Source organism: Rhagoletis pomonella, unplaced genomic scaffold (assembly GCF_013731165.1).
Source record: "Rhagoletis pomonella isolate Grant_MI unplaced genomic scaffold, Rhpom_1.0 Rhpom_scaffold_00017, whole genome shotgun sequence".
NCBI classification, from domain to species: Eukaryota; Metazoa; Arthropoda; class Insecta; order Diptera; family Tephritidae; genus Rhagoletis; species Rhagoletis pomonella.
This window is the reverse complement of record NW_023458571.1, coordinates 1502709-1522144: the sequence shown is the minus strand read 5'-3', so window position 1 is coordinate 1522144 and position 19436 is coordinate 1502709. Positions and strand designations below refer to the sequence as shown.

The following is a 19436-nucleotide window of genomic DNA, read 5'->3' as shown; positions in this document are numbered from 1 at the left end:
TACTACATAGATATGCATGTGCGATACAATGTATCTAATATTAAACAGAGAGTTTTTATTACTTTTTTCAGTGTGTCAAAGACATTGCTTCTGATAAATAATTTGTCCTTGTATTCATACATAATAATAATAATAATAATAGATTAGCGCTTACACATATGTTAGTGTTTGGCTGAGCTTCTCCTCCAATTTGTGGTGTGCGCCTTGATGTTGTCACACAAAGGGGCGGGACCTACAGTTTTACGCCGACTCCTAACGGCGATTGTATTTTTCGGAGAAGCTGTTTTTCATGGCAGAAATACACTCGGAGGTTTGCCATTGCCTGCCAAGGGGCGACCGCTGTTAAGAAAAAACCTTTTTTTCTAAATTTTTTGTATGTATTCTTACATAATTCATGTATTTATTGTGGATTTTTTATTTTTTTTTTTGGTTAAAATACAGATAAAATTTTATTTATTTCATTAATGTTCGGTTTTACATGGAATAATAAGTGTTGAAGTGAAGAAATAAATAGTTTTTTTTTGCTCAATAATGACTCACTGAATTTTTTTATGCGGGTTTTTAGAATTTATTACATGCGAGTATCTGAATAATGCGGTTTTTGAAAATGCTGTAACGCATCCCCTGTTTTTGTATGAAAGTAAAAAACTTTTTTATGTGGCTTTCTGAGGAACGCATGTACCGCATAAAAAGAGACCTAAGTGTATATTCATAATCTGGAGGTTGAAACCAACCTAATAAGGCTTGTCTACAGTTTACTTCGTGCCAGAACTGTCGCGGAGGATTGGGCGAGCGTCTGCACACAGTGCAGAGGCAGTAGGAACACTCCAAAAGGTGGTGTTCTCTCTCCCCTGCTCTGGATTGCGGTTGTAAACGATCTTCTAGAGGAACCGGAAAAATTGGGCAGTCGGGTGTAGGGATGGGTAGTGGGGGGTTGAAATTCAATTTTTACCGAATTTTGAACATTGCCCAACCATTCGATTATTCGATTCGAAACTTGGTGGTACCAATTCGAATTTTTTCGAATTTTCAAAATTTTTTTTTACTGGAAATTTAAAAGTTTCTTTGTAATGTGGGCGTGGCACCTCCAACCGACCTTTTTGGAGAGGGCATGAACCGCCATTGACAAAAATGCAACCCCCACCACCTAGGCCCCCTATGGTTCCCTCCTACGGACCCCTTAGAAAAATGGCCAAAAATCGCAATTTTTACTTGCGTCCACAGTATTTTTGCGTAGAATTCCTTTCTGCGTAGGCGGCCTTCGGCCGCGCTGAGGGATTATAACCCTTACTACGTAGAATTCTCCTTTCTGTGTGACCTAACTGGGGCTACCGCCCCAGTGATGTAACCTTGGGAAAGGATGAGGTAACAAGAAATCCCTTTCTGTGTGGTAAACCTGGGGCTACCGCCCCATTGATGTCTATTTTGGTTACTGGGTGTTTTATAAAAATGTGTATATAAAAATGTATTGTGCAAATGAATATTTAACATTTTTCAAGCGAATAAACGCAAATGAAAATTGTGATTTTTGGCAATTATTCTAAGGGGTCCCTAGTGAACCATAGGGGATCTAGGTGGTCGGGTGTTGCATTTTTGTCAATGGCGGTTCATTCGCTCTCCAAAAAGGTGGGTTAGAGGTGCCACGCCCACTTACTTTTCGCCCACCGCCCATTTAACGAGCGGCCATAAAGGAAAGCCAACCCCAAATTTTTTGATTAATTTTTGCTTTACAAGAACAAAAGAAATTCGTAAGGATTTCACGTTACACTTATACGTATGCATGTTTACACACATATTGATGTCAGGTTTAGTCAGAAAGATGAAAGTTGCAGACTTTTTGCGAATAAAGGCGAAATTCGATTTTTTTTTATAAAAATTCGATTTTATCCGAATTTTAGAGCCACAATTCGATTAAAGTTCGAATTTCGAAGCTTCGAATATCGAGTTTACCCATCCCTAGTCGGGTGATCGCCTATGAAGATTAGGTGGAACTTTTGGTTAAGGGACGATTTCTATACACCCTTTTTGATCTGGCTCAAAGTTACCTGAACCAGGCAACTAAGTGGGCGATCTACGGCGGCTGTCGTAGAAGCCTAACATTGAGGAAAGGGTAGGAAAGGTGTCGGTTGTCTTGTACTGCTGTGGGGAAGCTATCGGTAAAAGGTGAGGTCTCTCGCCAAAATTAATTAATTAGCTCTAGGAAACAAGATTTAAGCCTATATTGTTTCAAGAAGCCCTAGTCTGGTGGAACTCACTAGAGAAGGTGTCACTTGTAAAACACGGCACCTGCGGATATTGCAGACAGAATTGTCGCAGCACAAATTGCTATTAGGCTAAGGGAAACCGGGTACTTTTGTTGCAGAAAATGTTTTTATAGGGCACTTTAAACCACGTTACCTCTCAAGGTCTAGTGATGGGGGTTCTGACAGGCCATTGTGCGATTGACATTCATGCGGTGAAACTAGGAATTTCGACTGCTCCTTTTGTATCAGCTGTCAAGAGGAAGATGAAGTGGAATCATCTCCACACTTTCTTTTAGATTGTCCAACCTTCGCGAGATAAGATGGAAGCATTTTGAATCGCACTTCTGAACAAACACTGAGCTCTCAGGGATCGAAATTAGTCGCATTCGAAATTTCGTAATCGGCTCGCTGCGTTAACTTAACCCAACCTAACCTTTACTTCTTTCAGCTATGAAATAGTTGGTCACATTAGGCTAACCCAATATTCGCGGCTTGCGTTTTGGTACGTACGCCGTCGAATTTGTTTTTTTGCGTCACCCGAAATTGGCTTGCGTGCGTTTGAATTTGATTTCATTGAGCGAAACGCCAAATCAAAATGTCACGCAGAACAAAAATTGGAAATTGAGTTAGCATCATACGCACGCCGTTCAATTTCGGTTGGTCCCATACAACTTGTATGTGCATGAGAAATTTTTGACAGTAAATTGGCGGCGTCCGTGAATATTAGGTTAGCCTGTTATCGGCCCCAAGAACGCCAGAGGAAAACGTTTCAAGCGGACCGAATCAATTTTCATTTTTCGGCAGCCATATTGGATTCACCATTATGAATTTTTAAAATCATGCTTTCGGTTCGTTATCAGCAGCCTCAAAAACATAAGAACCTGTAGTTACTTGTTCTTTTTTAGAGTTGGGTTCTCCGGTGGCATAAAAAACCTAATTTGCGCTTAGTTTAGACGCCATACTTCGGACGCCATGTTGAATTTCCCAAAAGGCCACACTGTCTTCGATGGGGGGCGGGCGTCTATGTTTTAATTTTAAGACCTAAATCTTTCTAATCTGTCCTAGAGACTTTTGGCTACCGTACTGTACCGGTTGACGTGATGTGGAACTGCATTTTACGCAGCTTCCTTTAAATAGCTATGTTTGAAACGCTCCCGGGCGTTATTTAAGCGTCGTACAAAAAAAAAAAAAAAAATTGTGCAAAAGTTGTGGATAATAAACCGTGACATTTTAAACATTTTTCGTAGTTTTTACTAATGATTTACAACAAAAAACTAATTTTACCTGCTAAATGAAAAATGTGAAAAATTAAGTTCTCTACAAATTTGTATTCAAGATTTTTTTTTACGAAAATGCAAAATAAGCTTGCAAATCGCAAAAAAAAACCGAAAAAAAATAAAATCCCAAGATGGCGGAATGTAGCCATGTGAAATTTAGGGGCAAAATTGTTGATCCACGATCTACGTGTAAAAAAAAAATTTAACTGCATAAAAAATCGCCACTACATTTTTTTCCTTCGTTCCATGAGAAACTGAACCTTAGTACAAAAATTATTTTTTTATAAAACTAACAAACGTGTGGATAAGACATTTGTGAAAATCTTGAATCAGCCAAAATATAACAAATTAAACCTTTAAATGTATTTTTATTACCCTTTTTACGTTTGGAAATCTAGTTCTAAGTAAATATTGTGAGTGAGTTTCAAAGAGGTTGTGATGAAAGTACTGTGAAATAATTTGCGATTCATAATTCAAGTGTTTGGTAAGAAAAATACATAGTAGAACTCATCTGCTTTTAATAAAATTAGGGGTATTCTCGAAATCTTGCAAAGCCGTTGCATGTAGCACGGACCGCACGGATTGCATAACTTGCAAACACACAACAACAAAATACATGGGAAACAATATTTCCTATCGCTGAAAAATATGTAACGTCGAAACCCATGTATATATTTTGCAAAAAGGCATAGCTAAATAAATGCGACCCTGTGCTAGTTGTTTCGCTCACTTCATGGTTTTTATGTATCTTGTTATTGTATTTGATACAGAATTTCTCTGCTTGCTACCTATGCATGCTACCACTTTGCAATACTCCTATTGTGTTATATTAAATTATTAAGCATATATCGTTGGCTTAGTTCGCAAACGTGCTAAGTCCATTTTTTTTTATTTTTCAGGAGGGACAAAAAACCGTCTAACTTTTTTTGTTGTCAATATTTTTCTAATCTGTAAATGCAGTTTTATTCCTTAGTTCGTCTTGTTTTAGTACCAATAATCGGCCAATTTCAAAATAAAGCTGTTGCAGACTTATAGGCTCTTTTAGGACTTACCACATTTTCTCTTTAAGATTTTATTCTTTTAATGTGGACTTAGCACATTTTCTATCAACCTTTTTTCCATTATTTTTTATTGTTAAAATATTTAATTGTTTACTTCAAATATATTTTACTGTTTTAAACTGAATTATAACCTAATACAGTTTTATTTCATTGCTATTAACAAAAATAACAATTTTAAGTCGTAAATTTATGTACCATTTATAAAATAAAATAATTAAAAGCAAGTAAAGAGGTAAAGTTTAGGCGAAACCGAACTTTATCTACCCGGCGCAGGTATCAAATACTGTCGTAAGCAGGGTCTTTTTCCCGATTTCAAACGTTTTCGATAATATCCTGAGTTAAACTCAATGAAATAATTAAACCACGTTTAGTAGAAATCGCTAAAGTGGCTACCGAAATACACCTTGTAGTCATAAATTGGGCGGTGTCACGCAGTCTTATTTATTGTTAAGAGATTAAGAGATCTGAAATTTATCGTTAGATATACGGGAAGCGAATGTAATTTTGGTCCGATTTGAATAATTTTCAACGAATTGCTTTTCCATACCAGGTTTATTAAGTACACAGAGTTTGGTAGAAATTGATGAATTGGTTACCGAGTTACAAATTTGTGGTCATAAGTAGGCGGCGCCATGCCCGTTATCCAAAAATGTATCATACAGGCATGTTCTGCAAATCGTACGATTTCAAATCGGTGCGATTTGCAAAGTATTGTTGTATATTTTTAATCAAAGTATTAAATGTTTCATATGGAAACTGCTAGAAACACATCATTTACGTTATGTCCATCGATTTAGCGCCAAATTTTTCCCTCTTTGTTATATATCCTCCGAAATAGATTTTGTAAATCGCACCGATTTGAAATCGTACGATTTGCAGAACATGTCTGATAATCTAATTTTCTCTGAGTGGTTATCGCGATAATCGATTTTAAGTGAATTAGATTTTCAACAGATTTCTTAGCTAGACCCTAAATTAGGCTCTTACCGAGTTTGGTGAATGGGCTAATGAGATAAAGCATTTCATAATAGGTGAGCGGGGTCACGCCCATTTTCCAAAAATTGCACAACAATAGTTTTTACAAAAATTGTACTTCACATACTAATTTTGAACAATTTGCATCCAATATTTACTGAAATATCGTAGTTTTTTGCATCTTTAGAAAATACCTTTATATCGGAAATGGGCGTGGTTACATTCAGATTCGCCCATTTTTAATACCAACTTACCTTGGATAAAGGGCATCCTACATACCAAATTTCGTTGAGATATCTCGAGTTATCGTGTACACGGACAGACGTGAATATATATTTTTTTGATTTTTTTGGACTTAGCACATTTGCGTACCAATGCATAACAACAAGTAAAAACGACATTACGGTAATTTTCTTTTTTGGTAATGATGTATTTTCAGTTATGCTATCTTACTGCATCAAAATCTCAATTTACATAAAAAGTGGACTTAGCACGTTTGCGAACTAAGCCAACGATATATGAAATTATTAAGCAGTATTGGCCATGTCCCACCCGTGACAAAAAAGCTAAAAGTTGCTATATTTTATTGCAGAAGATGGGGCTGTGTTTCGTGATTGTTACATAATGTTAGAAAATCCTGGCAAATGTTTACCACAATTGCATATTCGTTTCCATATAGTTAGATAAGAATGATTCAACAGAGTAGCATGTCCCACCCGTAGCTGTCACGGCTGGGACAGTTGTTGAGGTAGACGCAGAGGATGAGGGGGAAATGCTAAGCATTTTCTTCGGTATTAATTGCTCTCTCCTAAGATAAAACGTGAGTGAATTGAGTCTCTACTTGGCTTCTTATATTTTTTAATAAATAATCTAAAATATGGACCACACTAAAAGCTCCTTATTATATAAAAATTCGTTCGTGTCGCCCCCGTGACAAGAATTTCGGATTTTTTTTATAATAAAGCAATAATTTTTGTGTAAGTTTTTGCTTTGTTAGTATTCGTGGTTCTTATTTTATTTCAAGACATCAAGTTCACACAGAAAAGTGAAATAAGTTCGCAGAATTTCCGTAAAATATATCTGCTCCAAAAACAGGTTCTTTTTTTGTATCCCACTCGTGACAGAAGAAATAACTCGGATTTTCTCCCATATAACAGTAAGTTGGATTTTTTTTTCGTATTAGGTAATAACTCATATAATAGTGAATTATGTAGGTGTAGCTTTATCAAAATTTACAATTGCTGAGTACTTTATACTTAAATTTAAAAAAGAAAGTACATTTTTACTGTACCAATGTCCCACCCGTGCTGGTTGCTCTATTTGGAGATATTTGTTGGAATTTACAAGAAAATAATGAAGACGAAGATGACTAAAAAATTCATTGGAATTTTATCAAAGATAAAGAAAAAAATTTATATATATACATATTTCGAAAGAATGTATAAATATATCTGGAAAACATTCATAAATATGTATATGAGACATTCTTTTTCATATAGGACACCAAATTTGGTGTCACACTTTCGTTTGGCTTAAAATTTTGTTATGGGTTCTATACATGAAATAAGGTGTTCGAGGAATTTTTTTTATATTTTTTTTCTTCGGAGATATGATCTGTCAGAGTTTGCATTTTTTCGTGATTCTGACTAATCATGTACTTCTTCAAATCGTTATATCTCGGGTTCTGCTCATTGCAGAGACTTCATCTTAACGTCGTTTTAAAGCTAAAGAAACGGGCTTAATATTTCTGTATATAAGGGATTGGTCGCCTTAAAGAAAAGTCTTGCCGTACAAATATTATATCTGGAAAGGTATTCTATTGGAATACGCAATAAATTTAAATTTTTGCAAAAACTCGATTTTTAAAACCTTACTACTAAATGTATCTAAATGTAAATTATAAAAAATTGTTTATTCTCACAAAATAAACCATCTCGTCCTAAAGAAAAATGTTTTAAAAATGGTTCTTGCAAAACGTCCATTTTTTGAACCACGTTTTTTTTTTTTTAAATAAGCCAATCGGAGACATGATATAATACTTTTTATGAAATCCATCCGACTTAAAACAGAATGGCTCATATTAGGAAAACATTTATAATTTGGAAAATATGTATAAATATATCTGGATATACATATTTTTTGGTCATTTCTACCAAATTGGGTGCCGTACCAAGGGACTTATTTTTTGACGTTTCTTTTTTTCATTTCAGTTTCAGTTTGAAATAGGTGTAATTACCATAGAAAATTTTGGAGTTTTTGCTCAAAATCGTAACAGTTTTTATGGGTGGTATCCTTTTGCTTCTCTGATTGCGATGCAATTTTTAGGAACGTATTTTTATCAAAACCAACTTTTGGAACAATTCCATTCAAAAATCATCGTTTTTGGCCGTTTTCTGTAATTTTTTGATGTTTTTTGTATGAAAAATATACTATATATTTGTCGGATCGCAAAAATAATGTCAAATTCAGATTCCTCGCACCAAAAAAAAAAGTATCACATTTCATTATTTGCGTGGAAGACTAGCACATTTCAGATTTTTGCCTGGAAAAGTAGCACATTCCATTATTTGCGTGAAAGAGTAGCACATTTCAGATTTTTGCGTGGTAAAGTAGCACATTTCACATTCTCGCGTGGAAGCGTAGCACATTTCAGATTGTCATAAAATTTATTTGTGATTTGATTTGTCAACCAAATACATTGACCAGTAGCGCGATTCACTAACTTTTAACAATGCGTTTTGTCGAGTTGTAAGCTAACAATTTTTGTTGTTTGCAGTAACGATTGTGCGATTCACTAACTGTGCTGCCGCTAATGGGCCCAAATCCGTTGCATATGTCTAGGCGCTCGTGTGAGCACAAAATTCACAAGCATTTTGTTTGGCTGAAAATGCGCAACACCTTTCAAAAAAAAAATCGAAAAAATCAAGGGCAACTTTTAGCGACTTGAAACTTGCACTTTATCAGACTAAAATTGAATGGGCTACAAAACTGCATACCCGAAAATCTTATAGAGATTCTGAATAAAACGTTCGAAATCTTGGTGAAAACTTTTTATGTTTGATTGATTTTTGTGAATTTTGTGCAAGCTTTGAAACTTGTATTTATTTGGTTTCTGTTGTTATATAGTAGATGGCACTATAAAAAATTAAATTATTAAAAATAAATAAATACACATAAGTAGAAAACAACATAATTTTGAATTTTGCTGCTATATTTTGCTCGCAGCTCGCAAAAGTTTACAAAAAATTTCTTACTAATATTCTAAACGTGAATGTTTGTATGTTTGGATGTTTGGGAAATCATCACGCGGAAACAACTGAACGGCTTTGCATGAAATTATATACACAGATAGCTTATGGGCCAGATTAGTTAATAGGCTATTTTTTTAAGAGTTGCCACCTGTTAAAAAAGTTTAATTTATTTAATATGCGGGAACGACTGAATGGATTTGCTTGAAAATTTGCACACAGATAGCTTATGACCTAGATTGGAAAATAGGCTACTTTTCTTAAGAGTTGCCACCTGTTAAAAAGGTTTCATTAAATTAATACGTGGAAACGACTTAATTGATTTGCATGAAATTTTGCAAGCAGATAGCTTATGACCTACAGTGGGAAATAGGATAATTTTTTGGAAGAGTTGCCACCTGTTAAAAAAGTTTAATTAAATTAAAACGCGGAAACGACTAAACGGATTTGCATGAAATTTTGCACACAGATAGCTTATGACCTAGGTTAGAAGTAGGCTACTTTTTTAAGAGTTGCCACCTGTTAGAAATGTTTACTTTAGTTAATACGCGGAAATGAGTGAACTGATTTGCATGGAAGTTTTCACACAGATAGCTTATGAGCTAGGTTGAAAAATAGGCTACTCTTTTAAGAGTTACCACCTGCCAAAAAGTTAAATCAAATTAATACGCGGAAAAGTCTGTGGAAAATAGGCTAATTTTTTGGAAGGGTTACCACCTGTTAAAAAAGTTTTAATTTAATTAATACGCGGGAACGACTGAACAGATTTGCATGACATTTCGCACATAGATAGCTTATGACCTATCTTGGAAAATAGGCTACTATTTAAAGAGTTATCACGTATTAGGAAAGTTAAATTAAATTAATACGCGTAAATGACTGAACTGATTTGCATGAAAGTTTGCACACAGATAGCTTAGGGGCTAGACTGGAAAATAGGCTACTTTTTTAAGAATTGTTTGAAAATGAAATTTTTCTCAAAGATGGTTTATGACCTGGATTGAAAAATAGGCTACTTCCTTAACCAGAAGAAATTTAGTACACTTACCACGGATTTCGGAAGGATGGTCTTAGACTGAAAGTAAGTCCGGTAATACAAGGCCCCTCCCATACAAATTGGAATTTTCATATTACATACATATCTCTGGAAGTATTTGTGGGGGAGAACTGAAACTGGGTATAGTGATATGTATGAGAAATCAATGTTGGCATTAATCGATTGATGTTTTAATCAGTTAGCTAATTCGATTAAATTCAATCTGATTACAGTTAATCATGATTAATTTTAATCTGACTAAACAGTTAATAGTTTAATCATTAACTCTTAATTTGATCAAGTAGGTTTGGGGATTAATTAAGTTATGCTGGAATTTCCATTTGCACACAAACCAAGCTAATCCGGTATGGCTAAGTCGGGTTCCTCAAACTCGGACAAACTAGACAAATTAAGCAGATTTTATTTTTAATTGGATTAACGATTAATGTTTTAAATTAATTAAACGTAATCGCAGCCAGCGATTAACGATTAAAAAAATGTTATCATTAATCGTACAGTTGATTACGACTAATTAATTTTAATCGTCAAACGCGATTAACATTTTAATCGTTAATTTTTAATCGTTTATCAGATTAACAGTTTGCCAACACTGTGTGAAATCATGTTCATATTCACGAAGAAAAATGAACGTTTTTGGGAAAGAGGCGTAGCACCTCCCATACTGACTGAAAGTTTCATATTGCATATCTCTTCAAATGTTTGGGGTAAAGCACTCAAGCTGGTATGGAAATACATATGTATGTATGTATGTGAAACTAATACCATATTCATGGAGAAAAATTAGAGTTATTGGAAAAGGTGGTGTGGCAATTCCCATGCAAATTGATTTTTCTATGCTGCATATCTCTGGAGGTGTTTATTGCAGAGGACTGAAACTTGGCACCGAGATGTGTATACAAAATTAATTCCATACTCATGGAGAAAGATTTGCGTTATTCGAAAAGGGGACATGGTTACTCCTGTACAAATTTAACTGTTTTATACTGCTTATCTCTAGAGGTGTTCATGGTAAAGTATTGGGACTTGGTACTGGGGTATGTAAAATCAATTCCAAATTCATGGAAGAAGATTAGTGTTATAAGAAAAAGGGGCGTGTTATGATGATTAATAAAGAAATATTTAAATATGCACATACAAAGTTATATGATATATATATTTTTAATAAACGGTGTACACGTATTAAATTGAAAACTTTAATTATTCAATTCCCTTAAATTCAAGGCATATTCAGTTCCTGTAAGGTTAAAAAATAGACATATCACCTTTTAGCTTCCAGTTTTCTACATTTGTTTTACGCCCTATTGAAAAATTATAACCGGAACCCATATAGACAAGTTTTAACAAACTATTTTTTTGTTATTTAATTTATATTACTTGTTCAAATTCAAAAAACTTTCGTAAAACTTCAAGTTTTTAATCAGAATAATTATGTATGCAGTTTTGTATCACATTAAATTTTAGTACAGTAAAGTGCAGGTTTGATGTTGCTGAAAAATCCTTTGATTTTTGAAATTTTTTTTTGCTAGCGGTGCTGTGCAGTTTTTCTTTACGAAAAAATTATAACATTTATTAACAACTCCAATCTAGACGTCGTCAAATAAGCGGCCTTTGTTATCGTTAACGACAACAGCTGATTTGGCGCTAACGAATGTTGTTAGGGGAACGTTCACTGAATAGCTAAATTGTTAAAATTGTCGTTTAGCTGACTTAACAATAACAAGAGTTGTTAAAATCGCGTAGTGAATCGCACCACAGAAGGCATCTATACGAACTGACGGACGAGATCCAGAGGTTCATAAAGCAATCTCTGGCCCCATCAGCATGCCGACAGGGTCTGAGCGGCATTCACAGGGAGTCAATCTCAAGTTACGTAGACTCCAGACCGGTGAATGCCGTTCTGGGCACACACCTACCTGACGTAGACGAGACAGAGCTTCGTCTGCGTCGGGAGACTCGGATCACAACAGCCCAACTTCACTCTGGCTACTGCAGCAGGCTGAACTCATACCTGAGCAGATTAGATGCAGATGTGCCAAATTAGTATCCGGCAAGCGGAGAGACACCCCACGACACGAAACATTTCTTCGTATGCCCGGAAAACCCCACACAACTAACGCCTCTGTCCCTGTGGACAGACCCTATAGAGGCTGCACGCTTGGTCTTGATGGGTCTTCCGTTAGTTGAGCTTGACGACAACGACTGAGATACTAGCCGATCTGGGCGGGGTTGTTGTAGCCGCTACAACGACCACAAGATAGGAAATCAAATTTATTTGTGATTTTGTAGAGCGAATGAATTTGATGCGTGATTTTTCAACTAAATACATAATACTTTTTTGTGCAACGCAAATACTATTTTCAGGTATTTTCCTACTTCAATCCGGAAGTAGTTTCGAAGATAAAGATATAGTCTCGAGAATCCCAAAAATCGCGAAAAGCCCGCCAATTTTCGTAGAACTGGAAGTTGGCAAAAATTTAAAATCGCATTTGCGTTGCATAAAAAAGTATTATTTAGTTGAAAAATTCCGAATCGATTCGCTCTGCAAATCAAATCGCAAATAAATCGTATTCTTTATTTGGTCTACGAATCAAATTACAAATAAAAGTTATTTTTTATTTGCTTGGCGAATCAGATCACAAATAAATTTGATTTCTTATTCGGACAGATCATTATTATATTTGGTTGATGAATCAAATCACAAGTAAATTTAATTTTTCATTTAGTCGACAAATCAAATCACAAATACAATTTATTTAGGATTTGATGCAACTTTAAATTCAGAAATAAATTTGATTTATGGCTTTGTGATTGGACTTATTTAAAATCACGCAACCCTGATTACATATAAGTTTTGTCTTCCACGCGAAAATCTGAAATTTGATACTTTTCCACTTGAGAATCTGAAATGTGCTTCTTTCCTATTCAAAAATCTGAAACGTGCTACTCTTCCACGCAAATAATGAAATGTGCTAGTCTTCGACGCGAATAGTAAAATGTGCTACTCTTGGAGGGACCGACGGTATAATCTTCTACCCGTTACCTACTTTATAAAAAATTATTTTCGATCATGCAAATATTCAACCGACCGATTTTTATAAAAAAAAATATATATTACAGTAGTCGCTCTTTGGGATGTGTTTGATTAGGTTGAATCTACTAACTAGATGCCAGAAATGCAACTGTGAATAGACAAAAACTTGAGATGGGTAATTAAATTTAGGTTGTTATTACTCTCAACGTAAACGAGGGAAAATAAATATGCCCCAGTTTTTACTAACTTGAATTACGCCACTATACTTACGCTGCATTAGGGATTCTGTTTGTTGTTGCTGTTGCTTGATAGCATTTTGCAAATGACGATTTCGTAGTTCCAGTTGGTTTACGCGCTGTGTAATACTTGGATGTAAGGTACGCTGTAGTATGTAGAAAATAAGTGGGTAAAAAAGTGGAGTGAACAATAGGCCTGTTCAGGATCTTGTGCATTTGCATATGCCTTTGCGTTGCATTTGTAAATTCACAACAATAAAATGCACACGGTTTTCAAATGAAACTCCAACTGTAAATCCAAGACCATTTCCACAACATCCTGAACAGCCCTAATATGTTGTATTTGCGTACCGCAAACGCCTTTTCTAGCATAGGGCGGGCCTCTTGCAACTGCTGCAGTTCCATTACCAATCCATCTCGTTGCAAAGATAAGTTCTTAACTTGTTCCTTTAAAGATATTTCGAAGAATTTTAACCGCTTTAGCTCTTCCTTTATAGCCAGACCAGATACACTATTTGCGGTACTACGCGACTTTTTGCACTGCTGCTGTGTGTGTGACTGACATGCACTATTTGTTGACGCAGGACTATTGCCTGCGGAACTTTTGGCTGATGCTGTAGAAGAGACATCATCTGTTTCCCACTCAAACGGCTTTTCAATAGGTGCGATGGTGTCCACTGGAGTGGTACTAAATATTGTAGTTTCAGACGTTGTGAGATTATTTCTATAAAGAAGGAAAAAAATCGCAGTATTCAATTTATAATGATAGGTTATTAAATAATATCTATACATATAATAAAATTGTAACAGGTCGATGTCTGTACATTATAGATATTAAAGAAAAAGTAATGTGGGGAGTCTTTATTAGAGCACCAGAAGCCAAACCAACCATTTTTAGAATTTTTGTCTGCCTGTGTGTCTGTCTGTCTGTCTGTCTGTATGTTTGTTCGCGCATCACTCGCCACCTGTGTTTAAAATTTCAGTTTATGTCAATTGGTACGGTAAAGTGAATACTGCAATATGGCTGTCAAAAGAAAGAAATTTACAAAGGCTTACAGCTGAAAATATTTTTGTGGAAGGTTGCCACCTATTTGAAAACTTTAATTTAATTTAATTGATAGCATAAATTAAATACTGCAATATTGGCATCAAACTAAAGACGATAGGAAATTTTAATGCTGAAAATATCTTTAGGGGATTTGCCAACTGATTGAAAAATTGTATTCATTAAAATTTGTAAAATAAATGAAGTATTCAAAACGAAGATTAAACTAAAGAGGATGAGGAAGCTTACTTTTGAAAATATTCTTGAAGCGGGTTGCCACTTATTTGAAAACTTTAATTCAGTTAAATTTATAATATAAACTAAGTGTTGCCATATGGGTATCAAACGAGAGTACTTGAGAATAATAAAATTACAATAGGTCGATATCTGTGTATAATAAATGTTAAAGAAAAATTAATAGGGGGCTTATTAGATCAACAGAAGCCAAATCTAAATTTTCGGTACGTTTGTCTGTATGTTTGTAAGCGCATCACGCAAAAGCTAATGTATGGAATTAAATGCAGTTTTCACCGATGAACATATTGCTAGAGCTCTAATTGAAAATATAGAATCCATTTTTTTTTTTTGTTTTAGTTTATCGTCGATCATTAGGTATTTGAACGTATTAACTTTTTCCAGTGCGTCGTTGTTATATTTAGAGTTAGCAACGGACCGTTCTCAAAATTTCGCCTTGATATAACCACAAACTTAATTTTTTTTATTTCTGTGTGGAAGGTTTTTCGCTAAAAAAAATTAAAACTTTTCGTTGTTGCTGCCAAAAAATTAAGAAATCTGAGACGTCACGTTTTACAATTTCATACAGTTCTCTTTACAATGGATTTCACTAAACTACTAAACGACTGCACCGACTTGGTTCACATTTGGCAACACCTTGAAAATAAATATTCTGACCAAATATTTGCTCGGTTTGTAGCTCGGGATATTCCTAAAATTCTTATACAGACTAAAACGTAAAACACCAATATATCTCTTAAACCGATTACGCTGGGGAACTGAAATTTAGCACTGATGCATATATTGCAAATGCATTGGGTAAGGGGGCGGTGCTCCTTCCTTCCATACACACTGAACTTCTCATATAGCTTATCTCTGGAACTGCTTACGCTAACGTCCTGAAATTCTACACAGCTACATATGTTATCAATACCGTAGGTGTGGCGAAAAGTGGTAATTATGGGAAAGGCTGGATCGATATACATTTACGTAAACGCGCAAATATCATTCGATTGGGAACCATTTTCTCCTAGATTTCTAAATCCCATTGAACTATTGTATTTATGTGAAAATTTTGAAAAATTTTTTTAAATGTTTCAAAAGGAATGGAGCTTTGCTTTTACGAGTTTTGCTATGAACTGTCCTATCTACATACCTATTTGCATAAAATGATAGCCGTTTTTGTTGCTCGGAATAAACTCAAAAACCACTGAATAGAGTTTCGTCAGATTGTCGGAGGTTATCTTACATACATATATGGTCCAATTACATGCTACTAGAAAACTCGCTAGGTGGTGCTGGAGTAGAGTTATTTATAAAACTCGTATTTATTAACCGATTTCGTTCAAATTTTAAATGTGAGCTATGTACCTGGGTTTTGCAGAAAATTAACCCAATGGATGGCGCTGCAGCCGAAATGTCTAGAAACCCCGTGTGGTTGGTCTGCTTTGTCCCTATGTTTAAGTTATACGAATTTAGTTTTCAGATGTCTAAATGAAGGATGGGGTTAAGTTTTTCTGACGCCCGCATGCACGATCATGCGGTCTTGCATCTACCCAGAAATCAGTTCATAAATTTTACCACGAATTGTAAAAGTGGTGAATTAACAAGGAAAGATCACCATAGGTATGTATATTAATTGCTTCATTTAATAGCTGAAATACAATGCCGGCGAACGGCGAACTCACCACAGCGAAATTCGCGCTGTCAAAATTAGAACACCCGCAAGCATATGAAATTGAACACAGCCAAAGCGAAATGCGAAGTTCGCTTGGCGGCGTTTCATGGCGATAGATTTATTTCTATCGCCCTGCTGGGCGATGACAGCTGTGCGTGCCAAAGGTGGCCGTATTTGTTTTTTGCTTTCAAAGTTTTAAAAGAAAACAACCTAAACACGATTTTTTTTTTTTTGTTGTTTGAAAAATATAGTTGTGGATTCGTTAAATCTGGCTTGAAACAAATTATTTATAATAATCTTTCTTTGTTTTACATTTATATTTGTTATCATTTCCTCATTTCTAAATATGGTTTAGTTTTTTCTAAATATGGTCACCCAAATTATAAAGGCGACCAAATGGGATCAGCTGTTTTCGCTACCGCTCTAATTCTGTTTAAGTAGGCGAAATAGCTGGGCGAACGGTGAACGACAGCATCGCCCAATTCGGCGAAGTTTGCCGTTCGCCGGTATTGTATTTCAAGCATAAAAGATACTTAAGAGATCGCTCGACTCATTTAGCAATGTTCCGGAAAACGTTTCATCCTGTGGGACACCGAGGATTCTTGGCCCTCCTATAACAGAAAACGCACTTCTGTGCTCTTGAGTTTCCCTATAAGAACTGTTATTGGCATACGCATCGCACCAATGTTGTAGTTGCAAGATCATACAAAAAGATTACGCATGCTTGGCAGAGATCTCACAGGTGGAAATAAGACCATCGGTAAAGCTCATGACACCGAAAGGGATTGGTATTCCATATGGTATCACAGCGTTACTATTATTGGCCTATGTGTGAGGAGGATACTGCGCCTTAGTGGTTTCAACTTAAATCAAAAATTTTGACTTTACAGACTAATTTTGTTTTTCAACGCTCTTTTGCATTGGCCAACGCAAAAGCTCTTATCAGGCGCCGCGAAGTAAGCGGGCATTGGCTAGTGTATAATATAATACTAAACTACAGCAAAACTATTAAGACATCAAAAACTGATGGGTAAAGAATTAGCTTTTAAAAGTGAGAACAGATCGCGAAACTATCTTTCCCTTATTAATTTGCGCACATGTGGGCGTTTTTCTTCATACATAGATATATATCTGTGGGTCAGAAATACAAACAAAAACTCCATTTCTGATATATTCAGTTTTCCCAATTTGCCACAGAGCGGGATAACTTCGAATCGACGTCGTTACGACAAGCTAGGACTTTGTCAAAAGTTGGTCAGGATATTCACAATTATTTTCATGAACAATTCTTTGCATTAATTACACGGTGCTACAAAAAAAGTCATGAAGTACGCCCGACACAAAACCTAGTGTAGGTTGTAGCTATGGTCGAGTGCAACATCAAAATAGGTCCCATATGGTTCCTGAACCCACCATTTTTTATTTAAAAATAACCGTTATTTGTTTTTGTTATTTTTATGGCCTTATAACAATTATATTCAAAAATAGTGAAATAATGGAAAATAAGCAACAAGAATTAACAAGACAAACTTAGCACAGTGTGTAGGCAACTGGCTGAGTCAGTGGTGATCCTACTGAAGAAGTCTGATGAGGAAATGTGGTGATTTCCGAAATAGCTATCACTTCTACCATTTTACAACGCTTTTATCAACTTGCAATGTTGTGTGTCCAGAAACTTTCAATGTTGTGGATCCAGAAACTTTCAATGTTGTGTGTCCGACACCATAAAACCTTTGCTTTGAAAAGTTCCTATAAAAAAGCACAGTGCATAGGGCGACATCTGTAGTGAATAGGGCGAGGTAGATGACATCTAGATGTCGCCCTATGTACTCCGTTTGCTACAGCGGAAATAGACGACACGCCATTTCTTTAAATAAAATTAATTGGTGCTCGTTTGTATGTACATACATATGTAAATGCATGTGTGTGCACCTTTCTATTAATATCATTGAATTATTTTAATATCTATTGGAAAATTTTATTCAGACAGGACTAAAAAGTAGAAAATAAATAAAATAAAATAAAAATTTTTAATATACAATGCTTTTATAAATGGACTAAAAAGTAGAAAATAATATTTCTCAGTCCCATAGAATTTGTTTTGATAACTTTTGATTTTGAAATTTTAGCAAAAGTCATTATAAACAATCTATGAAATTGAAAATGAAAAGCGTGGGGCGCATGTAATACACTTGAATTGATATGAAAAGTAATATAAGTATGTATGTATGTGGGTATATGAATAACGACCGCTTAAAATCGATTTCAAAGTTCTACTTTCGCTGTAGAAATTTTAGGTCTACGTTATGTAGTTTGACTATTGTCAATTAAATCGAATGCTTTGTATTGCATGCGCTCCACGTTTTTCATTTTCAATTTCATAGATTGTTTATAATGACTTTTGCTAAAATTTCAAAATCAAAAGTTATCAAAACAAATTCTATGGGACTGAGAAATATTATTTTCTACTTTTTAGTCCATTTATAAAAGCGTTGTATATTAAAAAGTTTTTTTTATATTATTTATTTTCAAATTATTGTTGCTTTTCCACAATAAGTTTGCACTGAATACGGCCTCGAGCTCATAAAAAAAATTGTTGAATATAATTGTTATAAGGCCATAAAAATAACAAAAACAAATAACTTAAGGACGAGCACACCTAAAAATTAAACATTCTAATAATATAAAATTAACAAAAACCAACAAAACCAACAACCACATGATCAAGTGAATTGCAGCGGAATAGCTGCGCTTGATTGTAGTTGGCTTAGCAAAGTGAAATAGTGGAAAATAAGCAACAAGAATTAACAAGACAAACTTAGCACAGTGCGTAGGCAACTGGCTGAGTCAGTGGTGATCGTCGGTTCGAATCCTACTGAAAGAAGTCTGATGAGGAAATGTGGTGATTTCCGAAATAGCTATCACTTCTACCATTTTTTCAAATTATTGTTGCTTTTCCACAATAAGTTTGCACTTAATACGGCCTCGAGCTCATAAAAAAAAATTATTGAATATAATTGTTATAAGACCATAAAAATAACAAAAACAAATAACTTAAGGACGAGCACACCTAAAAGTTAAACATTCAAATAATAGAAATATTAACAAAAACCAACAAAACCAAGAACCACATGAGTGATTTCCGAAATAGCTATCACTTCTACCATATTTTCAAATTATTGTTGCTTTTCCACAATAAGTTTGCACTTAATGCGGCCTCGAGCTCATAAAAACAATTGTTGAATATAATTGTTATAAGGCCATAAAAATAACAAAAACAAATAACTTAAGGACTAAAAGTTAACTAAAAGTTAAACATTCTAATAATAGAAATATTAACAAAAACCAACA

At 34.9% G+C, this 19436-nt stretch overlaps 1 protein-coding gene across 1 annotated transcript in view; it reads right to left on the bottom strand.

Annotated features, from left to right (window-relative positions):
• LOC118749513 (blastoderm-specific protein 25D) overlaps positions 1-19436 on the bottom strand; it is a gene marked incomplete at its 5' end in the record, with an annotated part of 133018 nt that overhangs the window by 38646 nt on the left and 74936 nt on the right. The window contains 2 exon segments of the mRNA XM_036484306.1: positions 13163-13274; positions 13480-13852. Coding sequence (XP_036340199.1) covers positions 13163-13274; positions 13480-13852 — 485 coding nt within the window.